The sequence below is a fragment of the Carettochelys insculpta genome, chromosome 5 (genome assembly GCF_033958435.1).
Source record: "Carettochelys insculpta isolate YL-2023 chromosome 5, ASM3395843v1, whole genome shotgun sequence".
Classification (NCBI taxonomy): Eukaryota; Metazoa; Chordata; order Testudines; family Carettochelyidae; genus Carettochelys; species Carettochelys insculpta.
In genome coordinates, this window is record NC_134141.1 from 62,736,554 (window position 1) to 62,760,190 (window position 23,637).

Genomic DNA, 23,637 nt, shown 5'->3' on the forward strand with positions numbered 1-23,637 from the left:
GAAAACACAAAACAAACAAAATAGAGCTTGACTCTTAACCATTGGATAGCTGACACGGGTGGAATACTGTTTCACTCTAATAAACTTCTGAAATGAGCTTTGAACAAAACAAACAACATGTAATACAAAACGAATTCTAGGCATGCGGAAGCATACAATAAGGCATTACACAGCTGGAGTAGAGTAACTTGAGAGTTGATTTTTCATACATTTTACTTCTACTTAGTAAAAATGTGTGACTCTTGGAGGTAGCAGAGTGCTATTGTGGGCATACCGGGTTTCATGGCTGTAACAGGTCACTGAAGTGGAAACTTTTTTTATTTTTTTTATTTTTGTTTAGAGAAAACCAGTCTACCTTTTTAAATTGTTTTAAGCTTCAAATGTATGTCCCAAATTCATTGCTCTTTCTGAAAGGTATAGGATTTTAAAAAAATACATGTCTGATCAATATTTCTATATTTTAAGAATACAAAGTTAGTATGCAAATATGTCAAACAAATTTAACAAATCATGGGGAAATAAATTTAAAATTCTGTAAGGTTAGTTACCTTATAGTAACGGTGGTTCTTCAAGATGTGTTATCTATATATGAAACACTGTTGTGCTTATGCTCTAGGCTCTCACACTTGGATTCTTCAGGCCAGCAGCATCCACTTGGGGATGCACCGGGACTCTGAGAGTCATTGTGTCTCTGACCCCAAGAAGTAATGGCAATCATCCTCGGTCCCTTCACCAATGGAGAATATATGTGTTGTCAGACTCCATAGCAGCAAAAGAGGAGGGTGGGACATAGGGACATCTGGACAATGGATCTTGAAGAACTACAGTTACTGTAAGATGAAGAGCATTATTTTCTTCCTTGAGTGGTTATTTATATATATTCAACGTTTGGCCAATGACAATCAGCAACTTGGGCACAGGTACTGTGAATCTTATTTGTACAATTATAAGATGGCTGTGCCAAAATGAGCATCAATTCTTGAGGTTTCTATTATGAAGTAATGTTGTGTAAGCATGTGTATTTTTCCAAATTGCTGTCCTATATATTTCTACTATTGGAACACATTTTCAAAGGAGCTTCAGAAGCTGCTTAACCTCAGTGGGGTGACTGGACTGTAGTCCTCAACGCCCCTTTCCCGGGGCTTGGGGGCGGAGGGCACTGGCAGCTGCTGCTTCCCTTGCTTTAACCTAATTTTATGCAGGCAGACATCCAATTAGATTTGCATTAACACACGCCAATATTGCATACTCACACATACCTGACTAACCAACAAATAATTTAGGGGATGTCCCAAATGTCTTAGAATGTTATCCTTCTGTGTAGATAAAGCTAAGTGTAAGTTTAATTTTTGCCTTTGTTGTGAAGTGGCTTAGGAAAAGTAAAGACAGATATATTACTTAACTGAGACGGAACTCAAAGACTCTTTGGCAGAAACTTTGAGAAGGGCAATAAAGTCCTCCCGTCCCCAGGGAATACCATGTAGGTCCCACCCCTCTGCTGCCTTTCTGGTTAATATTATAGCCACTGTGAAGGCTATTTTGATGGACAAGAGGAAAAGGAAACATGCTAGGGCAGGAGTCAGCAACCTTTCAGAAACTGAGTGCCAAGATTTGACCTTGTGCCCTCTATGTACAGCCTGCGGGCTAGTGATACTTGTTAAAGTAATTACAGTAAACTCATATCCAGCAGCCCCAGAACCAGAAGATTGCTAGATAACACTAAAGAAAAACATGATCAAATATTAAGAAACAAAATCCAAATAGATTCTTTATTACTGATTGTATCTCTGTAAGGATGTCAGTTGGAGGAACATCTGATGAAGCAGGTATTTGCCCACGAAAATGTATGCTCCAAAATACCTGCTAGTCTATAAGGTGCCACAGGACTTCTTGTTGTTAGTGAAGACACAGACTAACATGGCTACCTCTCCGATAGTTGAAGGAACAGGATTTTTTTAGGCCCACTATGATGGCCATATATCTGGCTGGTATATCTGATATATTGAGAGCTGCATGAAATCTTCTCCAAGATAATGTACTTCAATATCTCTTCGATGTCATGATGAATCTTGTTAGAAAATTTGGTGATAAGAGACCCAATTTTACTAGTCACATTTCACCAAAAAATTGGCAATCCTAAAGTGCAAATTGATGAACAATTTTTGCATCTAAATAAATCTAGTTTTTTGGGATCCCTATTATGGGGTTTGATTTTTATGACCCCCCACAACCAATGATCCACATGCCAGGAGAGTATGAAATTGCTTATAGTCTTCAGCGTATCTGAAAATAATGATATGCCCATTCTAATGTCAACACTAAGAAAACAGACAACCACCAACATAGCTTGTTTGACTCCAAAAGGCCCTCATTTAAGGGCACTGTAAGGCAACCCAGCAGAGATGTGTACTTGTCTTGAATGAATGCCTGTAAACGCTTAACACGGCTCTCTGCAGTAGGTGGTCAGGTAAGCCAATGGGAGGAAGAGAAATTCTTTTGAACTGAGAACAAATGCACTCTAAGGGTTCTTTGTCTGTGTGGCTGATGCAGAAGAGACAGAGAAATGATTGCTTCTCAGCAGCTGGAATTACTCCAGTAAGAGCCTGGACATCTCAATCAGCCATAGGTATGTAAGTAAAAGGGAAATGTGTAGCTAGACATGACCAGGTTATGGTTATTTTGAAATTGGTGTGGACTTTCTTCAGTTGCTCTGGTTAAGGGTTGATTCTTTCCCGATGTACTCTATAACTTCTCAGCTGAATTCCAGGGAAGTAAATCTCTGCGCTGCAACCAGTATGTTTGAGCTGTTTTCTCTTGTTTTGTGAATAATTTTTTTAAGGCAATGATTTGATCCCTGTGTCCTGAGAAGGGTCTGTCTATATGCTTTAGACTGAAAAGGTCAGCTGTTGGGCAGTTTCTTTCCTATGTAGATTTCTGGGCTTTTGCAGGGTCACAAAGCTTGCATTCTAGTCCAAGCCTGGGTGTCTACACTGCAACACAGCACAGTCTGAGTCATAGTCTGAGGCCAGCGAGTCTAACTTGGCTGGCATGAGCCAGTCCTGGATTTTTCTTTGCTGGGCAGGCAAACCTCCAGAGACAGGAGAAGACTCTCTGAAGAGGCGTTCTCAGGGATTTTAGTTTCAGACACCCCAGGAGATGAAGGGCAATGCATAGTCCCGTTCATTAAAAACAAGTTAAGTAAACATTTTGTGGTGTTACAGGAAAGACTTGAAAATGTCACATCTTTCTGGAATGTGCCTTTAATTACTTAAGCGTAATAAACATCTCAAATGTCCATGATTAAGGGGCACTACTGCCTCACAAGGACACATTTTAAACCCAGTACCAGATGAAGTCTTTCAGAGAAAAAAGTCTCTGCTATTATTTTTAAATCATAAGGAAACAAAGTAACAAACACGCTAACAGTAACTCAGACTTTCTGACCCAAAGAATCCACAACCATGTACCTGGGTGCAGCAGTGGGACATATAAGGACTAACACTTGAAACAGGAGTAATGTACGTTTTAATTGCACTTTCTTCTTCTATACTTAATGGTATTAGGAATCTACAACAGATTGAAGAATTCAGTTAATTCTAAATTATTTGTTGCTCAATATAAATACAAATGATGGCTGAATGATACAATGTTGGTATTTTTTCATTTTATTCTTAAAAGGTCATCAAGTATATTTTCAAAATTCAAACAAATCAATGCATAACAAACATTTAAAAAAGTTACCTTTCTTTTTCTAGTTCTTCTAAGTAACCGGTGCTCTCTCTGCTTCCATTCATAAACCCTCTTCTTGGAAATGAACCTGGGGGAACAGGGCTGCACTCTCCTGAGCGGCTTGACACAGACCCTTCCCTGCTTCCATATGAACGCAAGGACATCTTTGGCCTTAATTTCACTCCAGGAAAGTTTCCACCATCCAAGTTCAGCTCTGAATGAAAAATAAAGAATAAAAGTTTAACTAGCAGAAGCTTAATAGCAAAACTAAAATATTATTCACACCTTAATTTTATATTGTGTGCGTGGTGGAAACTAACAGGTTCTTCTACAAATCCCAAAGCAAATATTGTGTAAGCCAACCAAACTTGATTGCACAGTTGGAGGATCATGTTAATCTAAACAAAAAGTTAATAAATCATTATTTGTGCAAGTAGCTTTATGGAATTTCAAGAAAATGAATCTTGTGTATAAATACTATTCTGCATGGAGTCTTAGGTGATACTGAAAATTTTATCTTGAGATATACAGGATTTTTAGTTCCATTTTCAAAATTGACGTAGGCACTTAAGATCCTTAAGTGTCATTGTAAGTCAATGGGACTTGGTATACTTTGAAAATATTATACCTTGGTAACTGTTTGGCAAGCAAGTAAACTTACTTTTAAAATAAAAAATCTTTCCAAATTTACCCTTAAGCCTCTCCAACAAATCAATCTGTCCAGAAGAAGCCATTGCCTCGTCTTCAATGCTTCCTTGTAGTTGTTTCAGCACCTCCTGAAAAAAATACAAGTGGCGCACAACTAAAAAACTATCCACATAAAAAATGCAACAGAACAAACAGGTCTCTTTGTCCCCAAATATGAGCTTGCAGCAACATTGCAGTAATCAACTATCATTACAACATTCTTCCAAATATGACTGCATTCAGGAGCTCCTTCCCTTAAAGTAACATATTACCTTTTACACAATTCATGGCAGAATTTCAAGGCATTAGGTGTTATCTTTGTAATACATAGCAAAATCAGGGTGCAATGAAATTAAGGCCAAAGTTTTCCAACATGTGCTCCTAAAATTAATCTTGTAAATCTATTATCTGTGCACCAAAATAAAAGCAGTTTAATTTTCAGAGGTACTAAGAATCTTTAACTTGTAGTGACTTCAAATAAAAGCACAGGTGAGTTGCCAAAATTTTCCCAGGGAGACTCATCCCTGTAGCAACTAAATATTAAGTGTCATAACATATAACTACTGATGCTACCTGGCCTATGAGAAAAAGACTAAACACTCATACCTGTACAACCTGGATATTAAGCAAACCTCTCTCTCCACTATAAAAGTAATGTGATCATATTATGCAACTGAGCAAGAAAAAAAAAACATGATGCAGAAAAGATTCACAAATAAAACACTGATTACTGAATTAAAATGGGCTTCTAAGCCTCCAGGCTCCTAATGCTCAATGGCCTACATTCACGTGGAAAAATCAGATGTGAATTAGGCCTGAAAGCTTTCACTATTACAATGGATGTTCCATCAATAGCAAAAATTAATTGAAAAGCATAGCCACAAGGCAAACCCCCTCCCTCCAAACAAAAAATAATTTATCTTTTAGAAGAAGCAGTAGTTGCAGAGACTATGACCAGACAATCGAAGAGGTACCACTTAGCTATTATACACATACATCAAGAATTGCACATCTCTTTGGTTATGGTTACAAACCAAAAATATTCTAGAAAATTACAAATATCTTCTCCCTGTTCTTTTTTATTTTAAGGAAATGTCTGCTGAGACACTCTTCCTCAGTGCTAACAATTCCTGGAATACATACCAGATAAACTGAACACCACTAAGGGGGGAGAGGAGGAGGGAAAGGAGGAATGAAGTCCTTTAGTAGCTAAAACGTTCTTTATTGTGCTAGGGGTACAATCTTAAAATCCTTCTCAGGCTCCATTTATTGTCTCCAATGCTAACTTCAAGTATGCAGGTTTTCTGGAGACAATTCCACAGGACAGAGTGACAATTTTCCTTGCACCAGCTAAACGTCAGAGGACAGAACAACTACACAGCCACTCTGCAATCTCTGAGCTGCCTCAGTAGTTGTGGTACACTGTTCAATTATAGGCCAGTATTTAAGCCAGTGGAATTGTGTAACTCACACCCAATAACCTGACCCCCCGGATTCCCATGCTATTGAGAGTTATGTATGGGGGATGGGAATCTTTGAAATGAGTTCTATATTTTTGAAACTCCTGGAGAACAAGATCAAATATTCACTAAAAAAAACCAGTATGTTTCTCTAGCCTCATTACATTTAGTTTAACAAATAATTTGAACATTTTTTTCATTAGTCAGCTAGCAATTTTCTATTCCACTACATTTAACAGTTGTCACAGATGGTATAAAATATTTTACACTGCAGTGATGCAAATTAATCCTTTTCACACAAACTGAGGAATAATAAAAGCTTTTCTTCTGCTTTCCGACCAGTAAATTCTGTAGGACTACTGAAGGACTTTGAAAGTGTATCTTTACTCAGAACTGATGTACAGCTTTAGTGATGTCATTTTTGTTGGCTACGTATGGCCTATTTTCCACACAAATTTGCTCCACTTTAACCAGGAAAGCTTGTTTTTAAATGGTGCAAGGTTGAGTACACACATTCCTCCTTCAAGATGAATCACTTTAGAGCCGTTTAACTGAAGTCACTTCTTTATTAACTTATGGAAACCAAAGTCACCAAAATAAGAATAGCTACAAACGGTTTTGCACCATTTTAATTAAACTGCTTTTTAAGCCATAAATATTTAATCATTGCAAATTTGCATACAGATGGGCTAACAACACTATTTTCCTTATCTGGGGTCTCTAGCAAAGTGGGATCTTAAACACAGAAGTTCCAGAACAGGGGTCTGCAAACAAAATAGCGAGAAGAGCCATTTTTTCAAATTTGATTACAAAAATTAATCTTTCAAGAGCTGCAATGCATGTGAGTACAAGACAGTCCTTAATAAATAATGTCAAACTGTGCTTTTTATCACCCCTTTTTTAAGAACAGAGCACACACAATTTGTACCAGTTAGAAAGTTATTACCCCCATCTCCAGGCTTTACCCGCCTCACCTGTTAAATGTGCGCCCATTCCCAGGCTTTACCCCCTCATCCCACAAACATGTCCCCCCATCCTCAGGATTAACCACCTTGACCCCCAGTCTCCCTCCCCACCCCCACAGGCTTAACCGCTCTGAGCCCCAACCTCCCCTGACACAGTACCCCAGCCTTAACCCCTCTGCGTTCCAACCTTCCCCACATCTCTCCTGCCAGTTGAGATTTCTGCTCACATAGAGTGGCTCTCTGTCCAGCCAGCTTTCTCTTCTAGGCTCCCTGTTGCAGCTAACTGCTGAGCAGCTCTGGACACTGCTGCCGATTAAACAAAAAAACAAATTCAGTTGGCTCAATGGCAGGCAACTGAATTTAAATTTTTGTTTAAGCAGCAGCAGCAGCTCTCAGAGCTGCAAGTGGCTCCTTAAAGAGCTGCATGTGGGTCCAGAGCCACACAGCTCCGACCTCTGTTCTAGGAGATCTGAGTCCTTCTGTACAAAATGTAGTTGTTCTGATGCCATGTCTACACTATGCACCATCACATAGATGCTTCCTACAGTGATGGAACGGGTTTTCTCCCATCATAGGAGGTAATCTACATCCCACAAAGACGTAGGTAGGTCAACAAAAATACTCCTTCATTCTAACTGCATCTACACTGTAACTTAGGAAAACACAAGCATGGGCTCAGGAGAAGTGACAGAGCTATGCAAAGTGCAGACCAGATCTCACTATCAAAAATGGCCAAACATGGAGAAGTTTGCACAGATACAGACAAAGGGATCACTTAAAGATATCACTGGAACGTAGAGTGTTTTGAAACATCAGTTCATAGTAAACCTATTGGTTGAACTTCTGATGGTCTTACCCAAACAACATGGTCACATTTATCTGTCTGCATGCAATGCAGTTTGACCATCACAATTGATCATTTTCAAAATTTCAAGGAATGCTTGAAGTACCAATATCTGGAATCCTATTGATTTGTTGGGAAGGAGGAATCAAAATCAAAAGGGAGGGGACATGTGGGACAAATTACACCTGGAGAATTCTGGGCCAAAAAATAAATAAATTCTGTGCACATTTTAAAATTTTGCATATTTTATTTCTTCAAATAACTTAGTATATTCACACCAGTTTCAATTATTTTGGTAATTTTATACAAATTACAGTACAATGGAATTGGGGTGCACTGGAAGAAATTTCCAAACCCCCTCTAGCAGCAATGAAGGTACTTTTGACTCTTTACTTCTCGTTATTAGTCAACAAACATGCTCAGCCTTACACTGTACAGAACCGAAGAACAGGGGAGCAATAGCACTGTGGTTTGAGTATTAGCCTTCTAACACCAGCGTTGAGAGTTCAATCCTTAAGGGGACCATTTAGGGATCTTAAGCAAATAGATTTAAAAACAAAGTTAGGAATGGTGACAGGTCCTGCTGTGAGGGCAGGGCAATGGACTTGATGACCTCTGAAGGTCTCTTCCAGCTCTATGACATGGGATAGGTAACAATGAAGAGACATTTGGTTTCATGGCCAACTCAGGACAAAACTTCTGTGCCAGGAAAGATAACGGAGCAAGTAATTAAGGAAATCATCTGCAAACACTGGTAAGGTGATAGGGAACAGCCACCATGGATTTGTAAAGAAGAAATCATGTCAAACCAACCTGATAGCTTTCTTCGATAGGATAACAAGCCTTGTGGATGAGAGAGAAGCAGTGGATGTGGTATACCTCAACTTTAGTAAGGCATTTTATAAGATTCACATGATATTCTTGTCAATAAACTAGGCAAGTACAACTTAGATGGGGCTACTGTAACGTAGGTGCAAAACTGGCTGGATAACCATACTAAGAGTAGTTATTGATGTTTCTTAAGCCTGCTGGAAAGGTACAACAAGTGGGGTTCCGCAGGGGTCTGTTTTGGGACCGGTTCTGTTGAATACCTTCATCAACGATTTAGATACTGGCATACAAAGTATGTTTATTACATTTGCAGATGATACCAAGGTGGGAGGGGTTGCAACTGTTTTGGAGGATAAGGTCAAAATCCAACATGATCTGGACAAATGGTCTGAGGTAAACAGCATGAAGTTTAATAAAGACAAACGCAAAGTGCTCCACTTAAGAAGGAACACTTGGTTTCACACATCCACAATAGGAAGTGACTGTCTAGGAAGGAGTATGGCAGAGAGGGATATAGCAGTTATAGTGGACCACAAGTTAAATATGAGTCAACAGTGTGATGCTGTTGCAAAAAAAGCAAACATGATTCTGGGATGCATTAACAGGTGTACTGTGAGCAAGACAGGAGAAGTCATTCTTCTGCTCTACTCAGCGCTGGTTAGGCCTCAGTTGGAGTACTGTATCCAGTTCTGGGCACTGCATTTCAAGAAAGTTGTAGAGAAATTGGAGAGGGTCCAGAAAAGAGCAACAAGAATGATCAACAGCCTAGAGAACATGACCTAGGAAGAAAGGCTGAAAGAATTGGGCTTCTTTAGTTTGGAACAAAGATGACTGAGGAGAGGGGGGAACATGATAGCAGTTTTCAGGTATCCAAAAGGGTGTCATAAGGATGAGGGAGAAAACTTGTTCTTCTTGGCCTCTGAGGATAGAACAAGAAGTGATGGGCTTAAACTGCAGCAAGGGAGGTTTAGGTTGGACATTAGGAAAAAGTTCCTAACTGTCAGGATGGTCAAACACTGGAATAAATTGCCTAGGGAGGTTGCGGAATCTCCTTCTCTGGAGATATTTAAAACGGGTTAGATAAATGTCTATCAGGGATGGTCTAGACAGTATTTGGTCCTGCCACGAGGGCAGGGGCAGGACTCGATGACCTCTCAAGATCCCTTCCAGTCCTCGTATTCTATGATTCTATGATTAAATAAAGACTGAGGACTAAAACTCACAACTGGTATTGACTATTGAGCATCTCTCCAGAAAGGTCAGCATCACACAGTTCATAGACCACATTTCGATAGAGTGCAGTCCCAACATTTGGATCAGCTCTGATTACCACAGTATCATAAGCATTTATAAGGCCATATTGTTCTATACAATATGGCTCCTTTACTCCACTCTGGCCACGTAAAGGAGCCTTACGTTTTTTAAGCCTGTTTTGTACTCCTGAGGAACTCCTTAAGGACAATGGAAACAATTCACTAAGCAGGAAGGCCACTACTTTCTCCTCTGCATGAGGGGACAGACCTGCCTCACACCTTTCCCCTAGAAACAACCCAAAGCTCTGCCCCTCCATGCCAAGTTTACTGCAATCACAGTGTCTCTGTCTCACATTCACAACAGCCCAGCACCCATAGCCCGGCAGTGGTTTCATGTCTCTACTAGCTCCTCCGGGCACCCACATCCACCTACCTGCACTGCTGGGGAAGGACTTCTTCTTGTGGCTTCCCTTCACTTCCCCATTAGAAATCATATTTCTTCAAGACAGCAAAGAAATCCACGGGGCCATGAATTCTGTGCGCACACAGTGACAATTCTCCCAGGGTAACAGATAAAGCCCCTGCTATTTGATTAGCACAGTCACAACTTCAGGCACCCACAGAATTGTCTATAGATCAAACAACTGGTTGATTGCACCACTTCATGTCTTCCTCTATAACTATACCACTGCTCAACCTCCCAAGGTTTTAATATACTAACACCTAGAATAATTTATTTCCCAAAAAGCAAACTAATGTTGGTGGAGGGAAGTCAAAGGGGAAAGGAGACATGTACACAGCCCTTGCCAACTGCACTAAAAACATGTAAGTATATGTACTCTGGGCCAAATCAATGGTCTGTCTAGTACATTAACCTGCCTTTAGATAAGGAATCAACAGAACAAAGCAACTTACCAAGTGTTACATCCCTTATCATCCAGTCTCAGCTTCTGATAGACTTAGGTCTGAGTTTACTATGACATACAAAACATTAAAAAGAATCTTATTTTTCTTTAACTGTGATGAGCTTGTTGTTACATACTTTCATTTATCTGAAACTAGGTTTATTCAGAGAGAGGAGCAAAATAAACTGATACTTCTGCTAAAATAAAATTCCTGAGGTGGATATAAACAGCTGCCATAGATGTCCTTTATCAGTATCAGGATAGGTAAATCTGAACAAAACAGATGCACTGAACTTGCTTGGCCATTTAAATGTAAGCTCTTGATTTTAAGTGGGTCAGTCACTAAATGCAAATGAGACTTCCTATGAGATGCAAGGAAGGTGCAGATGCTTGTCAATGCTAGCGGAAAATCTAGTTATGGAATGACTAAGAGATTCAAAAAGATTTTAACATCTCATTTTTCATATTGAGTGACATGGTCTTCACATTTGATGTTCCCTATATTATCTACAAATATACCTGGCCTTGACTGGAGTGACTTTCATTTTCACACTTCACTATAGATTTTTTACCATGTTTATAATCAGAAACAAAGATTAATTATCTACTAATTTGAGGTTTATGGAAACTGGTGGGGTTTTTTTTGCTGAATTTATCACACAAACCTTTTCTTAAACAAGTTGAACCTGTCCAATATGGAACTCTCTCATCCAGCAAACTATGTAATACAGCACGATTTTCGTTAGCTGGATAACCACTTGTCATGGGTATGACAAAGCTTCCTGTCATCCCATAAAGTTTATTTACAGCCACCAGTCCTGGCTCTCAGTATTCTGTGCTGTTATTTAGCTCTATATACCCCACGTGTCTTCTTAGAGCCCAGTAAGCAGTGGAAGCGTTAGCAATATGTCAGATACTGACCTCCCACCATCTAGCGAATATTCTCACCCAGCACCAGTCAGGTCCCGAGGGTGCCAGCTGAGAGAAGTTTAACCAGTACTATTCTAGGGTACAAAACAGGTCTAAATATTTGTGTGTAAAAGCAATAGTTTCTGGTGTCAAATTAAGAGATTGCACACAGGCATTTCTCTCAAACTGTACAAAACAGAAGACTGAAAATAGAACATATTCTACATAATTTGGGATGACAAGATTTAGAACTGCAACCTAATTAAACCACAAACACAGAAGTTTTGCCTCTTGTACTCACACCAATAAAAAGGACTAATATTTGTGTTTAAATTTTATTTTATATGGGCCTTAAACATTTGGTAGCTGCACACACAGTTGGATGGATCTTTGATATTCATCCCCAGTTTTGTGCATTTCTCCCATTAACATAGGTTTAAAAAAATAGAATCAGACCTGTAAAAGGTAAACATAAAAACCAACTCAAGTAAGCCTACACTGTAAGAGTACATTAAAAGATATTGAAATAATGGGGGGCTGGGAGGGGGGAAGAAAAAGAAACCGTGAACAATTTGTTATGCACTTGTGAAGGTATGACCCAGGGACCTACTGGTATCAAGTGGCAGAGGGTACAGGCATACATCAGGTTCCAGAGTCTGGTTTCTACATACTAATTTGCCAGAGAATGCAATGTAAGGTCTCAACTGAAAGCCTTCATCACACTCATCCTCAATCATTGTTAAAGGCAGGGGGTTTTTTCTGGAAGAACGCACCGGAATGGAGTTCTGGCACCTTTTTTCCATTAGAGCACCAGAGAAATTTTCACTGCTGGTCTCACTGCAGCTCAGGGACTGGGGCAGGAACCCCTGCTGGTCCCACAGCAGCATGGTGACTGGGGCATTAACACCAAACACCCTAACCCCTAGGAGGAATCATCAGACTTGAGTTCTGGCACCTTTTTCTAGAAAAATGCATTGGTTAAAAGGTATGGATGGATGAATATGTAAAGCGTATATATGAACACACACATGAAAATTATGTTTGTAAGGTCAGTGACCTACATCTTGTCACCATAAAGCAGAGAGTTTCTTTGAGGTAGCAGACATTATAGAAATCCTGTGTGTAGAGTGTGGTGGTGATCCTGACAACTGGTATATAGTATTCCTCTGGGAACAGCAGATGTACGAATTCTGAATGTGTCCAGCTGAACCAGGGGATATGCTGAGTGCTTGGGAGTTGGAGTGTCCCTATCATTCATCTCTAAAGAGAAAGTGGGCCCTGCAAAACCCTAAAAGCAAAAATCAAACCTAACCAAAATGACGCAAAAACAAAGCTGCACTGATGCAGCCCCAACTAAAAAACAAAATAAAGGGAGCCAATCCCCTTATTCCCCTTGCACACCAGCCCCAGAGCTTAGAGGGGCCAGGGCTAGTACATTATGTGGGCCCCTCTAGGCTCGGGCGGGTGGGGAGGGCCAAAAATGAGGAATTTATTGTGGGATGGCGCTGCCAGGAAGTAGGACAGAAGGAGGAGAGGCAGAAAGGGGGGAGAAAAATAGTGAAATAGTTTTCTTCCCCCTTTCCACCCTCAACTTCCGTTCTATCTAGCTAATTTGTCAGCTTTTATTTCATTCTTTTCTGTCTCTCTCTCTCTCTCAGATTCTCATTGTCTCATTTATCATTTATCAGAATTTTCCAGATCTGAAGAAATGGGTCTGCCCCACGAAAGCTCATCACCTAATAAATTATATTTTTGTCTTTAAAGTGGTACACAACTGCCTTTTTGCTTTGTTTTGCGACAATACAGACTAACACAGCTACTTCACTAAGTCTGAAAATGCAGTATCAAGAAATCACGAAGGACCCTGGCAAAGAAAAAGCTCAAGGCACTCCTTCCCATTTCAGCTATGTCTACACTAGAAGCATCTGTTGACAGAGTTTGTTGACAGACCGCATATACACACAAAAGCAGATCAACAGAGCAATCCACTTTGTTGACAGAGAGCAGCCAGACTGTCCCGCTGTCTGTCAACAGAACAGCTTACCAGAAGCTCTGCAAACAGGGCTGCCCAGTGAACTGGAAGCCCTCTCTGTTAACAGAAGTGTCTACACTGCACTTTTATCGACGGAACTCTTGTCGGCAGAAGTGTTATTCCTAAAGTTTGAGGGATAACACTGAGACAAATGCAGATTTCTGTCAAGACTGTGGACAGAACGTTTTGTGTGGGTAGAGGCTCCCAGAGCTATGTCGACAGAAGGACCCTTTTGTCGACAAAACTCTGTAGTGTAGACACAGCCTTCATGTTTAAAATGCAGATATTCACTGATATTCATGAAAACGGAAAAACAGTTTTCAAAATGCAGCACTGAAGGAATGTTTTCAAGGTGTGAGTTTGAACATTAGTCAGTATATACCATTTTGGAAAAACCCATCCAAATTTGTAAATTTGTCAATTGCTGTGTGAAGGTTGACTTTACATTTTCAGACGTAACATTTAGTAACTATATGTGAACTCTAATTTTTACTTTTTAAGTTAAGAGTTTTCAAAACAAACCCAATTTTTCTCTTAAGGGAAAGATACTGACTCCACAGAACACTAGCCTTTTAGCACTTTCAAACCACTTGAGACACTGGAAAATTTTTGTGCACGAACATTCAGCATTGTTTTTAAGCACTTGAAATTATTGATTTCTCATAAATTTGAAATGAAACGTAAGCAAACATCTTTAAAAGCAAAAAAACTGGTGTTTTTAAAACAGGAGGAACTCAACAATTTAGAGTTTAAGCAAGCACATAATAGAAAGCAACACTACTCATTATTCAGAGACTACTCTTCAATAAAGTTAGTCTCCAATTTAAAGCGTTGAAAGTTTCAATATTATTTATGTGAGTCAATACTACAAATATTTAGACCTTAAAATAAAAATCGTTTGCAAGACTGCAGAGAAATACCATTAATGAAAACAGAAACAGAAGAAAACACTTGTGCACCATTTTCAATAACAGAAATTTCTCATGTTTATCTTCTAACTAGGCAAAGCATCTATGTCTGAAGAAATATAAAGGCTAAGTCACATTGTTTGTGTGTTGATATTTTAAAACAAAGCAGTTCATTCCATAGCAAAAAAGAAAAACAAATATTTAAGTCCAGTATTGCTTCCAATCGTCCCATGTTTTAGTAACAGAAAAAATATAACATGATATAGTTACCTTTGGCTAACAACTCAGACCTTCTGAAAAGTAGGAAAAAGATATTTTTAAAAGAGTTATTTAGTTAACACAACTGTAGTCATCACTTAATATTTAATGCAGCCATTAAAATCATGTTACATTCTGCCTATACTAGAGGCTAAAAGATTGATAAAGAAATGCAAGCAAAAGAAAGATGGGTGGGTTTAATCTACAGCCCAAAATTTTATGTAATGTACATAGGGAAAGAGCATTCCAATGCCCCATCACCAGCTCTTGTCAGGCATCTAATTGCTTCCAGTACAGGTTACAGGGCTTTAACCATGAAAAATAACTCAAGGTACATGTACCCCAACTTAACCTGCATCATCAGTCCTATTGTAAAAGCACCCACAACCTCATGAATAATGAGGAGATGAAATGGCAGAGGCCACAGGGATGACAGGGAAGTGTTAAATATGCCCATATTTTAGGTCCCACCACACCGTGTGTAAGTTCCAGCAGAAAAATCCCCTTCTCCCCACTTCTAATTTAACTGTGAGCTGGCCCTTTTGTCCGTTACCCATATCAGATACTATCTGCAAGTTGTGATGAGGCAATAGTCTTATCAGCATTACATAAACTTTTCATTTATATTGCTTTCAACCTAACTGCGCCTCCAAGAGCCTCATGCCGATTTGGCCACAATGGGAAAAATTCCTTTATGGTATCTAAAAACATGCAGTCTGTCAGACCTGCAGCATCACAACCAACACAGCTCCTAATCTACAAGAGAAGGGAGGGTGGACAGGGCACCCAGCTGGAGAGTGATCCCCAGCAGGGATCACTCTATGCTCAGATACTGCGGGGATAGGTACGGATATAATATGTGGTTTGGTAACAAATACTTTTAATAGTCTAAAGTTGTGTATTTAGACTCTAGTTCATACTATGCACTGTATAAGATGGGATGGTCTTGTGGAAAACATAGTATGTGATCATATAATTAAATCTTTTATCTATTCTAATGTGTAAGCACAAGGCTTCTAACATAATACCGTTAAAATAACACTGAGGTCAAACTTAAGTACTTAAAAGCCAGGAAATGCCAGAATGAAAGTTGTCTGCATGCATAGCCTATTCTTTCTATACCTTTTACACATATAAACACATATACACACACACAATTTGTGTGAGCAACACAGACCAACAACATTACAGTGTTTGATATTTCAAAGCAATTTCAGGATAATGAACACACTTTTTGGGGTTGTTTGTTTAAAGCTTAAGTGCTCATTTTCACAGAGAAAAATTCATCCTCTCCAAAAAAAAAACAAAAAAAAACAACCTACTTCCTTGGGGACAAGATCAGACATTGCAGTTATATCCACCAAGGAAGGTTACGTGGACAGTGAAAAGAAACTTAGCTATATGCTTTACGCATATTAAAGACAAGCTGTAAGTTCCAGGGTTTCTATCAACTTATACAGCTATCAGGTTTTACTGTTCTTTTGTTACCTATCTGAAAGTACTAGACCCCTACATAAGGCTGAAGCAAAAAGAGAAGGACTATGGGCTTATACTGCTGCCAGCAACCTTTCCTGAGCTATAGCTTCCCATATGGGGGGAGTGAAGAACCACTAGTGCAATTGCTATACCGAATGTTTTCTGTCAAAGTCAAATTCTGTTCCAAAAGTAAAAATATCACTTCACTTGTCCTATTTGATGAAAATTTTACCCTATATTTATTTCCCCACCAAATGTTAACGTAATGTGTATATCTACAAAACTGAGTATCTCCCACAAGTAGTAAATACACTATGCAATTAGAAAATTTCATTATTTAATTTACATCCATAATTTTCATTCGTGTCTGATGTCCCCTACTCCAGATCTCTTTTCGGTACACACTAGCGACCATTCAAGCATCTGAAACAGGCCATTTTTATATCATGAGCTCACATGCATTCTTCTGACGACTAAGTGTTTTATTAAGAGACTTATAAATTCCCTACTTTTAACTGATGTATGAAATATTAAGTTGTGAACAGCTCACAATCAGAGGTTTGTCAAATATTTTTATTTCCAAGCATTTTATATATTATCTTTTGAGTTCATAGATTCCTAGTTTTCCTTTTTAAAAAAATTAAAAAGCTCAAGTAATTCAGAGTATGTTTTACAAATGGCTAACTGCTTACTGTTTCCGCCTTTAGATTTAAAAGGCTAGTAAAATACAATATTACAACATAAGCGGTCACTTTCTCCACAATGTAGATTAAACATTACATATTTATTACAATAGGTCACCATATTCTTTTTTCACAGACCTTATTCCTATCCCATTTTTCTTTCACTTTTGTTTACTTTTTTTCGTCTTTCTACCTTTTTACTCCTTGTTTCATTTTACTTTTACCCCATTAATCTCCACAAGGGTCAGTGACTGTTTTGCTTTGACTTTGTTTTATTCATTTAAATACTGAGTTACAAAAGCAATGGAAAAAAATCAATGTTCCATTACATCAAGCAGAGGCCAACATTCAGTATTAAAGTCAGACTCAGGAAAAAATTCTGCCATGCTAAGCATATTTTTTAAAAAAGATTTGCAGACAAAAAGCATATCTTGTTTACATTGAACAAAAAGCTTAAAATTAATATTAAACACTGCTACTTAAAACAAATGTGAAATGTGAATTCCCATTTGAAGCATAAATTTTGCACCATTCACTCTATACACTGTTTGAGATTCTTCATATAATGTAATACTGCAAAGACCAAAGCTGAAAAAAAAATTGGAATTTCCATCACCTTAGGAGGTTCCAAAATTTCAACATCTGCTTTTGTTCTAAATTGGGACAGCAAGTCAAAATATCAACATTTTTTGCAGAATGAAAGGTTCTAAAAAAGTATATTCAGAAAAGTCAGCATGTTTTATTGTAACACTTTCTACTAAAACAAAATATGTTTCAGCACTCCTGTATAAAAATACTTCATCGTGAGTCAATTAGACTTTGAATGCCTACTTAAAATGCTGCTATGCATCATGGGAGTTGTAGTTTGGTAACCACATGCCCTTATTCTTTTTATATATATATATATATATATATATATATATAGGGCTCCTGGCTGGACTACATCTCAGTCATGATGCACTTCAGTCACATGACTCCATCAAGGGAAATTATAGTTCAGAAAGGGAAATGTCGACTGGCCAAGGAACCCAGCCTAACGAGAAAGGAGGCTTGAAATGTCTGAATTACTACTATTACAAGCAGCATGGCATGACAGGCAGATGAAGCTGCAAATAAAACCCTAAATTAATGCACCAAGGAGTAGGAAGATTTTATTTAATTGTTTATATGCCTGTGATGGGAATATAAAGGAATAAACAAAAGCAAATCCAATTGCTCATTAATTCAAGTTAGTTTGTATTATGGAAATCTGGTCAGAAAATTATTGACTGGAAAATTAAAATTCCTGGTTATAATCTATTTAGGAAGGAAGTAAAGGTGCAAGTGGAGGAGTGTGTCACTCTGTCAAAAATAGCATTAACTATTTCCAAGTCACTGGCAATTTGGAAATAAATAATCCTGAATGTTTATGATCCATGTTCAACAAAAAGCACAAGATGTGGTACTAATTCAGACGACCAGATTGCACTAGAGTACAGGATGACCAGCTCTTTAACCACATATCTGTGTGTGTGCACGTGTAGGTACACACACACACACACACACACACACACACTTTAAATAAGATGTGGACAAAACAGGAGAAAGTCAAAACTGAATAAAGATCTAGACAACATGAACTATGAAGGATACTGAAAAAAATGGAAAAGAAAAGGAAGGGGACACATGGATGGTTTTCAAGTGCACAAGAGGCTGTTACAAGGGGGAGGGAGGGGAAATACATTATCATGGGGGGTTCAATGTGAATGACGTGCTGGAAGTGTCATGCTGCCAGTAAGAAAACATCCTTGAAATTTCTAAAAATTATAAATGACAATTTTTACCTCAAAAATGTTGTATCCAATATGTGAGAATGCTATATTCTATAGAGCTATGTATCTATTCCATAGCTCACCTTGATAAACTAATAAGGAACTGATCAAAGAATTCCAAGTTCATAGTTGCTTAGGTGTAGCAAGTGTTCACAACTTTAGTCTGTTTGCACAGTCCAAAAAGAAAGGTTACTCACCATAGTAACGGTGGTTCTTCGAGATGTGTCCCCGTGGGTGCTCCACAATAGGTGTCGGGCTCGCCCGGCGCCGCAGATCAGATCTTCCAAGCAGTTTCTGCCAGACCGCACATGCGCCGGTGCGCGCCGCTCCCTTGCGCGCTCCTGGCCACGTGCGCGATCCGGTCCCCGCCAGTTCCTTGACCAACCGCCTCGGATGCTCGTGCAAAACACTAAACAGAGATCCGAAGCGGGGGAGGATGGGCGGGTAGTGGAGCACCGACGGGGACACATCTCGAAGAACCACTGTTACTACGGTGAGTAACCTTTCTTTCTTCTTTGAGTGGTCCCCGTGGGTGCTCCACAATAGGTGACTACCCAGCAGTAACCCAAGATAGGAGGTGGGTAATCGGATTATGCGCAGCTTGTCCCCGAGAGGACTGCTGTCAAGAGACGGGTATCTTCTTGGAATACCCTGTGAAGGGCGTAATGTTTGGCGAAGGTGTCATAGGACGACCAGGTAGCCACTCTGCAAATGTCTTTTAGCGCAACGCCCTTGAAAAAGGCTGTTGATGCCACCACCGCCCTAGTGGAATGAGCCCTGGGAGTGGCCAGTAAAGGAGTCTTTTTGAGTTCGTAGCACATTTTTATGCAGGATACGAAGTGCTTCGAGACTCTCTGTGAAGAGAGACCTTCTCCTTTCGATTTGGGAGCGAGAGAGACCAGGAGTCTATCTGTTTTCTGGATGGGCTTGGTCCTGTCTATATAGAAGGCTAGCGCCCTCCTCACGTCCAGGGGGTGTAGGCGCGCCTCTTCGTTAGAGTTATGAGGCTTTGGATAAAACGAGGGTAAAACAATAGGTTTGTTAATGTGAAACTCAGAATAAACTTTGGGAACAAAGGCTGGATGCAGCCGTATGGTTACCGCCTCCTTGGAAAAAACAGTGCAGGGTGGCGTTGCCACAACTGCCGCAAGTTCGCTCACCCTGCGAGCTGACGTGATTGCGAGCAGAAAGGTCGTCTTTATCGTAAGGAGGCGGAGGGAAACCGTGTCCAAGGGCTCGAACGGTGGTCCCGTTAGCACATTAAGCACCAGGTCCAAGTTCCACGAAGGTGGAAGCGGTTTCCGAGGGGGGTATAGGTTTACCAACCCTTTGAGGAACCTGGTAACCATGGGATGGGCGAACACCGTGTGCCCTTCCTCTTCGTGTCTGAACGCCGAAATGGCGGCAAGGTGGACCTTTAACGAGGATAGTCAGAGTCCTCCTCTCTTGAGGTCCAGTAAATACTCTAATATCACAGGTATAGGCACCGAAAGGGGGGCTAGCTGTTTGGTAGAACACCATGCTGTGAAGCGAGTCCATTTCTGCTTGTAGGTCTTCCTGGTGGAAGTCGTCCTGCTACTTTCTAGGACTTGCTGCATTTCCTCCGTACATGTGCTCTCTAGGGAGCTGAGCCATGGATTAACCACGCTTGTAGTCGCAGGCCTTGGGGGTGTGGATGCACTATGGACCCCTGGGCTTGCGTGAGCAGATCCAGCGCCACCGGAAGGGGCATCGGTGGACGGTCCGACATGCGCAGGAGTAGGGGGAACCATTGCTGTTGATCCCACGTTGGGACTATCAGGATCATTTGGGCTCCTTCCCTCCTGGCTTTCCACAAGACTTTGTGGATCAGCACTGTCGGAGGAAAAGCGTAAAGCAGGGGGCCCCTCCACGAAATCGCGAACGCGTCCCCCAGGGACCCCCATCCCAGTCCTGCCCTGGAGCAGAATCGTGGGCACTTGTTGTTGTGTTGAGTGGCAAACAGGTCTATCTGGGGAAAACCCCATGCGTGAAAAATCGGTGATAGCAGATCGGGACGGATCTGCCACTCGTGCGTGAGTGCAAAACGCCTGCTCAGCTGGTCTGCCTTCACATTGTGAGCGCCTGGTAAGTACGAGGCTCTCAAGATTATATTGTTGGCGATGCACCAGTTCTATAACCGGACTGCTTCCGCACATAAGGCACGGGACCGAGCTCCTCCTTGTCGATTTATATAAAACATGGTGGAGGTATTGTCTGTACTGATCCCGACAACTTTGCCTTGTATATGGTCTCGAAAGTGTCTGCAGGCGTTGGACACTGCTCTGAGCTCCAGTATATTTATGTGCAGTGACTGCTCCGTGGAGGACCACAGCCCTTGAGTCACCTCTTCGCCCATGTGTGCTCCCCACCCTATGAGGGAGGCATCTGTAGTAAGAAAAACCAATATTTGTGGTTGGTGGAAGGGTACCCCTGTTAGCAAGTTCTTGGGGTTTACCCACCATTGCAGGGATTTGCGCACCTCTGCTGTGGGCGACACCACCCTGTGAACGGTGTGTGTTGCCGGTTTGTATACGCTCGCCAGCCAGTGCTGCATGCTGTGCATGTGTAACCTGGCGTTCTGTACTATGAACGTCGCCGCTGCCATGTGGCCCAGCAGCTGTAAGCACGTCAGGACCGGCACCATAGGGCTGAAGGTGATGACCTGCACAAGGGAGCCAATGGCCCGAAAGTGAGTCTCTGGTAGATACACTCTCGCTGTAATAGAATTTATGCGTACCCCTATGAACTCTATGTGCTGTGTGGGGTCTATCTTTGATTTTGCCAAACTGATAACCAGGCCGAGCGAAGAGAACGTGCCTGCTGTGACGCGTATCATGCGTAGTACCTCCTCCTTCGAGGCCCCTTTGAGTAGGCAGTCGTCCAGATACAGGAATATAAATACCCTGTCTGTGCAGGTAGGCTGACACCACTGCCAAGGTCTTGGTGAAGACTCTGGGGGCCGAGGAGAGGCCAAACGGTAGGACCTTGTATTGAAAATGTTCTTTGCCTACCATGAACCGGAGGAATCGCCGGTGAGCCGGATGGATAGTTATGTCAAAATACGCGTCTTGTAAGTCGAGGGCTGCAAACCAATCTCCATCGTCCAGTGGTTTAAGGATGGAGGCGATTGTGATCATCCGAAAGCGTTGCTTGCGCAGGTACCGGTTGAGGCCTCGAAGATCTAAGATGGGCCTCCAGCCTCCTGTCTTTTTCTCCGTGAGGAAGTACCTCGAGTAGAACCCTTTTCCTTGCAGTTGCTCCAGCACTCTTTCCAGTGCCCCTATGAGCATGAGATGGCCTACCTCCTGCTTGAGCCTCGCTACGTGGGAGGCCTCCTGGAGGTGGGGCCTGGATGGAGGTCGTGGCGGTGGGAGCGACTGGAAGGGGATGGCGTACCCCGTGGCTATGATCTCCAGCACCCATTTGTCTGTGGTGATCCTTTGCCACTGGTTGTAGAATGGTCAGAGGCAATGGTGGAATAGCCACTTCGGATGACCTTGTGCGATGGTAGTGATGGCACAGCCCTGGATCTGTGTGTCAAACTTGTGGCCTTTGACCCTGCCCCGAGGACGCACGGCTCTGTTGGGAATGTCGCCTGGGAGTTCTGTACTGCTGGTGCTGTTGATGTCGCCGTTGCTCGTAACCCCTGTGGTACTGGGGACGCTGTTGCTGGTACTGGTACCGTCTTTGTTGAGGGTTAGTACTTTTTCTTTTCTGTATGGAGGGGTGTAAATCCCCAGGGTCCTAAGTGTGGCTCTTGAATCTTTACTGGAATGAAGAACCGAGTCAGTTGATTCAGCAAACAGCTTCTGCGAGTCGAAGGGAAGATCGACTATCTTCGCCTGCAGATCCCTCGGTATACCCGAAGTCTGGAGCCAGGACTCCCTTCACATCACCACTGCCGTAGCTGTGGAGCGTGCTGCTGTGTCCGCAACATCCAGGGCGATCGGAACTCCCGTCCTCGAGGCCGCGTAGCCTTCTTGCATGATGGCCTTGAGCACCAGTTTCTTGCCCTCTGGAAGCGAGTCCATGAGGGAGGTTAACCTAGTGTAGTTGTCGAAATTATGGTTCGCTAAATGCGCTGCATAATTTGCCATTCGCAACAGTAGAGTGGAGGAGGAGTAGACCTTTCTGCCAAACAGCTCTAGCTTCTTGGCATCTTTGTCTGTTCCCCCTGTCTTGAATTGAGATGTCTTTGATCTTGTTGCGATGACTCCACCACCAAGGAATTTGGTTGTGGGTGGCTGAACAGGAACTCCATGCCCTTCGCTGGCACGAAGTATTTCTTATCCGCTCTCTTGTGGACAGGCGGAATAGTCGCCGGGGTCTGCCATATCATAGTGGCAGACTCCAAGATTGCTTCATCAAGCGGTATTGCTATTTTGGAGGAGGCCGGAGGTCTCAGATTTTTGAGGAGCTTATGGTGTTTCTCTTGCACCTCTGCTGTCTGGATGCCTTGCGTGAAGGCCACCCTTTTAAACAGCTCTTGAAACTGTTTGAGATTGTCCGGAGGATGGACGTCCCCCGGGGCCGTAGCCTCGTCCAGAGAGGCGTACCCTAGTGGTTCCTCGCTCTCCTCCCCGGACCCTTCCGGTTCCTGTTGGTGATGGTACATCCGCTCGCTGGAAGCTTGCAAGGGAAAAATCTCGGGGTTCCATAACCAGTTCCCCCTGAGATACTTGAGTCTCCGTCCCCGTTCGCGATTGCCCTCGGGGATACGGGACCGTCTGTGGGGATCTTTCCCTGGTAGATTGCCGGTGGTGTCTATGCCCTGCGTGATAGGGGCGACCATGGCAGCATGGGCACTGTTCTTGGGAAGGTGACCTAGACCACTCCCTTGGTGCATACCCTCTGCGTCTGGGGGA

The 23,637-nt window shown here is 41.6% G+C and overlaps 1 protein-coding gene across 4 annotated transcripts in view; it reads right to left on the reverse strand.

The window, feature by feature from the left end:
- Positions 1-23,637, reverse strand: part of APC (APC regulator of Wnt signaling pathway) — a 175,222-nt gene that overhangs the window by 87,399 nt on the left and 64,186 nt on the right. For 2 of the 4 annotated variants that reach the window (XM_074995225.1, XM_074995224.1), the window contains exons 3-4: positions 4,391-4,505; positions 3,742-3,943 (exon numbers count right to left, since the gene is read on the reverse strand). In XM_074995225.1, coding sequence (XP_074851326.1) covers positions 3,742-3,943; positions 4,391-4,505 — 317 coding nt within the window. The remainder of the gene's footprint in view (positions 1-3,741; positions 3,944-4,390; positions 4,506-23,637) is intronic. The other 2 variants (XM_074995227.1, XM_074995226.1) reach the window with 1 other exon arrangement.